We start from the raw sequence: 4494 nt of genomic DNA, 5'->3' as shown, positions 1-4494 counted from the left end.
TAAGTCCATATGGGTTTAAAAACTACTTTGTACATCAGCAGTTTATTCCACGTACTTAAGCTCGATTTTCTTTCGAGTTGTTGGCGCTTTTTCAGTATATGGTGTTTCCACGTTAATTTAGAGTCCAAGTGCAACCCCAGATACTTAACGACATTTGCCTGCGGAAGCATTTGATTAAAGAGTTGAACGGTAGGACATGAAGTATTAAAAGATGTACAATGAATTAACACGTTAACTGCCGTGTCACCCGTATTCGGGTGACAGCAAAAGTTCTCATCAGGCCACGTCACCCGCATTCGGGTGACAGCGAGAGTTCTCATCAGGCCACGTCACCCGTATTCGGGTGACAGCAAGAGTTCTCATCAGGCCACGTCGGGTGACTCCTTCCAAAGAATTTCCGAACATATTTAGATAAATATATGACAGGAGATAATAATACTGTTGAATTCTTTTAAAAATCGTTTATTAACAAAATTATTTACAGTGCAAAATATTGACTGCAAAGTTGCGGTTGACCAGGGCAGCTTGGACAAAAAGTAGTGGGTTTTCTGAGATTTGGTCATGCCTTTGATCGTTCCAGTTCTTCTCTTTTATTTGCGTAACACCGCTTGCATGCGCGTCTAAGGCTTTTCCCCAAATTATTTCTGCGAACGGCGATGCAATGCGTATTTCGTCGAACAGAAGGCAGTGTTAAATCTTCATTCAGTCCTAGTAACTTTGCAGCAATCAGTTCTCTGAATCGTCTAATATTTACAGTTTTCTTTGTCGCAATTTTGTAAACGACCAAAGCGTTTACAATTGATGTCCCCAGTAGAAGTTCAACATCAAGCTTCCTATACCACTTGATTCCTTTCCTCATCGTCGAAGGATAGGAAACCATTTGGTCTGAATAATCTATATCACATTTACCCTTCTTATATTCGAGGACGGCCAGAGGTTTGAGTCTTGGGGATGGCTGCTGGCTTGAAGAAGCAGCATGAATGTTTTTCGTGCTTTGTGTCATGATAGGAGCGTGTTTCGTAGATAATATTCTCACGTTACGTGTGTCTCTCCATTTGAGTATTACAATCCCGTTATCATCCTCTTTAGCTACCATTTCTCCCCTTCTTAATTTGCAATTAAGAACATCATATATCTTTCTTCATCTTTTTCTCTATAGATTTCTTGTTATGTCTAAGTGTTCTAACTACATGAGTCTTGCGTCTTAGGCATGATATAGCTAACTCATAACTTGTATAAAAATTGTCAATATAAAATGTTTTTCAACATTCACTTTGTTGAACTGGAGCTTCCTCAGTATCATCAACGTTGCTTTCTTCTTCCACGACCAAATCTCGTAACATCTCGTCAATAGTATCTTCATAATATTCATTATCACTAAGATTGCATTTATCCGATCCGTATAAGAATCTGATGATATGATAGGATTTACTTTTCTTCTTTTGGGCAATCTGATCACTTCCTCATCGCTGCTATCCGAATTTGAGCAACTAGCGTGACTAATCTTCCTTTCACTGCGATATGAATCACTGCACACTGACTTTTTCATCTTTCTCTTCACTATTGAAAAGAGATATTAGTTGTACTACTCAGTACACGGCAAAGATTACAACTGCTCGTGCAGAGAATAAATCGTGATAAATGAGGATCGTAATAGATATCGGGGTGAGAGTAGCGAAAGAAATGTAAAGAGACATGCGGTAGCAGAGCACGCATCTTACAGTGGCACGGGTGGCCTGACGGGGATTTTGTTGTAAACACGCGTGGCAGTCAACGTGTTAAAGAAGATGATTGCTTTTACTCTTACAGTTAGTCTTTTTTTTGTTAGTAAATAATATTCTCACCATAAAACCCAACTAATTTTATTGATACTTGTATATCATGGCTCTGCACGTTTCATTATTGAACCGGTAGGGTTTTTCTGAAAGGCCACCAGCACTTGTTGTACGAACCATCAATGCCAATAATCAACCATTTACTCGGAATCTCCGTGTAGAAGTTAGATTTGTCAACAATGGCAGCAAATGGTTTTATTCTACAAATAAAACAGTGAAAGCATAGGTATCTAATATTATATATTCTGGAATCACGAAGTTTTTAATTAACTTACCCCAACTGACGATTCGTACTATTAAGTTTAACTCACAATAACTGCACACGATAAATAAATCTCAACTAACCTTCACTCCGGGATGCGTCACAAAGAATGTATTATTTACACTGCTTCAAACCGTGTTGTTTTGGCGTGAACTTGCTTATGTTTGTGCATGTCTACCAACCTTAGGTAACATGTAGTGAAACAACTATTAAAAGCAGAAGTGATTTAAATTTAAATCAAGAGTTTTCCAGTAATATACCGGACAAAAACATCAGAAATAGAGAAGATTGCAATTAAATTATATTCTATAAGTAATATAACTTCAAATAACTGTTGTATAACAACCGAGAATAAAATAGTTTTAATAAATAAAATTTGTGATGTTATGTTCGGAAGCGACGATGACAAAACCATTATTTTCAAAACCATTTTACTCAAAACTATTTAATATTCATGTTTTTGACCCAAAAATTATGAATAATGTGACAATATCTGTGAAGGAAATAAAACAAAAATGTGTAATTGTGCCATATGCAACTGAGTCCAATTATTCCTTTACTGCAACAGTAATTTGTATTTTTGGAAGTAAAGTTCTTAAGCTTTAAGTAAATATATTTATAAATAAATAAATAATGTTAATGAAAGTAAATATATAGGTTTATAAATGTATTAAATCTTTCAAAGTTTTTCAAAAATTCTCAAATCATCTGTAGGTTTCAAATTGTTAAAACTGTTGATACTATTGAAAAATTAGTTGGGAGTAGAATTTTGCCTCGAGGGAAGTTGCTTGAACTTTGCGGCATATGTAAATAATCGACTTTAGTAAGACATTATTATATTAATTTGTGACTGATTTATAAGTAAACTCATTTGCTGTAGAGCAGTGGTTCCCAACCTGGGAGTAATTACCCCCGCAGGGGTAAAACGGAGATTCTAGAGAGGTAACAAGGAATGGCACGAAATAGTATTAAAATAGCAGTAAACAAAATAATAGTACGGTAAACGAAATAAAGGAAAGTCCTATGTTTGCGCTGCAAGTGGACGAGTTCACAGAAGTTAATTCGTGTTTACAATTATTGATGTTTACACGATACTTTAAAGATGACGATGTAAAGGAGGAATATTTGTTCTGCAAGTCTTTGTCTACTACTACCCGCGGCGAAGACGTATTTCAAACCCTAAAAGAGTTTATTGAGGAAAATTGCCTGATACACCATTTCGCTTTGGCTGTGAAAACGCTTTCACCAGATTTGCTAAACACGTTGTAAAAATTGTTAATCATATTCGAGGCAGCGCTACTACTCAAGATTATTCAAAGTTTTATGCGATGTAGTTGGAGCTATATTTAATGCTCTTTTGTACCATACAGACAGGACCGGTCGTGGCGTCCTTAGCGCCTGCATGCAACTTTTTTTCTAGCGCTCGCCTCCCCCTATTAATTCTAAATGTTTTAACAGTTTGTCATTGAAATTATATAAATATTTACATAATTTTTAATAATTAATTTTTAATTATTCTGGATTCAGTATACAAAAAATTAGATATAATCTAAAAGCGTATAAAATACATTGATTTTAAATTTATTTAGAAAATCGAGGAAATTCGCGGGTTGATTATATAATCAAATATTTTTCTTATTTATTATGCAATTTATTCTATTGAACAACTCATGCCAAGAGTGTTAAAAAAACTAGATTATCATTTTCAATCATAATACTCGTATTTCATGTTGGATTTTATAAAGCAAAGTTGCAAGTAGGGTTTACGAATTGCGAGAAGAAATTGGATTGTTTCTTGAAAATCAGAGAACACAAAAAGAAGAAGAATATTTTGCAAACATTAAAGACCAAACATTTGTTCTATAAATGGAGATGGATAATAAACATATTTTCGTTCAAATTGTGTATTTTAAATTAGTTAGGGGTTAACTCAATTGCCATACTTGTTTACAGGGGTAGTGACATTGAAAAGGTTAGGAACCACTGATGTAGAGCATCAAAATGTGAGGAAATTTTTCAGTTTAACCACTTTACACTTTACAAATACCTATTCCAAATTTGGTCTCATTCTACCCGGAATGACTAGCAACGTTGAAAAAACTTAAAATCTTACCGAAGCAGGTAAGTTAAAAATGAGATCAATCGACTTTGTAACTCCCGATATAATACATTGCGCGTATATTGCATTTAGTTATCATTTGTTATGTATCTTTGCAAGTAACAAGTTTCATTACGGAAACTTGTAGTGTTCACTGGGTAGTGGTACAAACTACAAGCTATTGGAGACGTGGCCAGTTTAAGTTCAGTTTTTCAATTCAATATCTGACTTCGTAATGCAAATATATCTTGAAAACTTTTTTGCAATTGTTTTGTTGAAAATGAATTATTAGGGTATTA

General features: G+C 34.6%; 1 protein-coding gene across 1 annotated transcript; it reads right to left on the bottom strand.

Moving 5' to 3' along the window:
* Positions 1-559: 559 nt before the first annotated feature.
* LOC113380606 lies at positions 560-1096 on the bottom strand. Its single transcript, XM_026619782.1, has one exon. The coding sequence runs from the start codon at positions 1094-1096 to the stop codon at positions 560-562; it is 537 nt and encodes a 178-aa protein (XP_026475567.1).
* Positions 1097-4494: the final 3398 nt, after the last annotated feature.

The sequence above is a fragment of the Ctenocephalides felis genome, unplaced genomic scaffold (genome assembly GCF_003426905.1).
Source record: "Ctenocephalides felis isolate EL2017-DRISC unplaced genomic scaffold, ASM342690v1 CF-g0.4_SCAFFOLD_02244, whole genome shotgun sequence".
Taxonomy (NCBI): domain Eukaryota; kingdom Metazoa; phylum Arthropoda; class Insecta; order Siphonaptera; family Pulicidae; genus Ctenocephalides; species Ctenocephalides felis.
The sequence above is the reverse complement of the archived record's forward strand: the minus strand, read 5'-3'. Positions and strand labels throughout refer to the sequence as shown.

Bases quoted from the DNA above. Each gene is read 5' to 3' on its own strand.
- LOC113380606 (XM_026619782.1), bottom strand. From the start codon at position 1,096: ATGGTAGCTAAAGAGGATGATAACGGGATTGTAATACTCAAATGGAGA.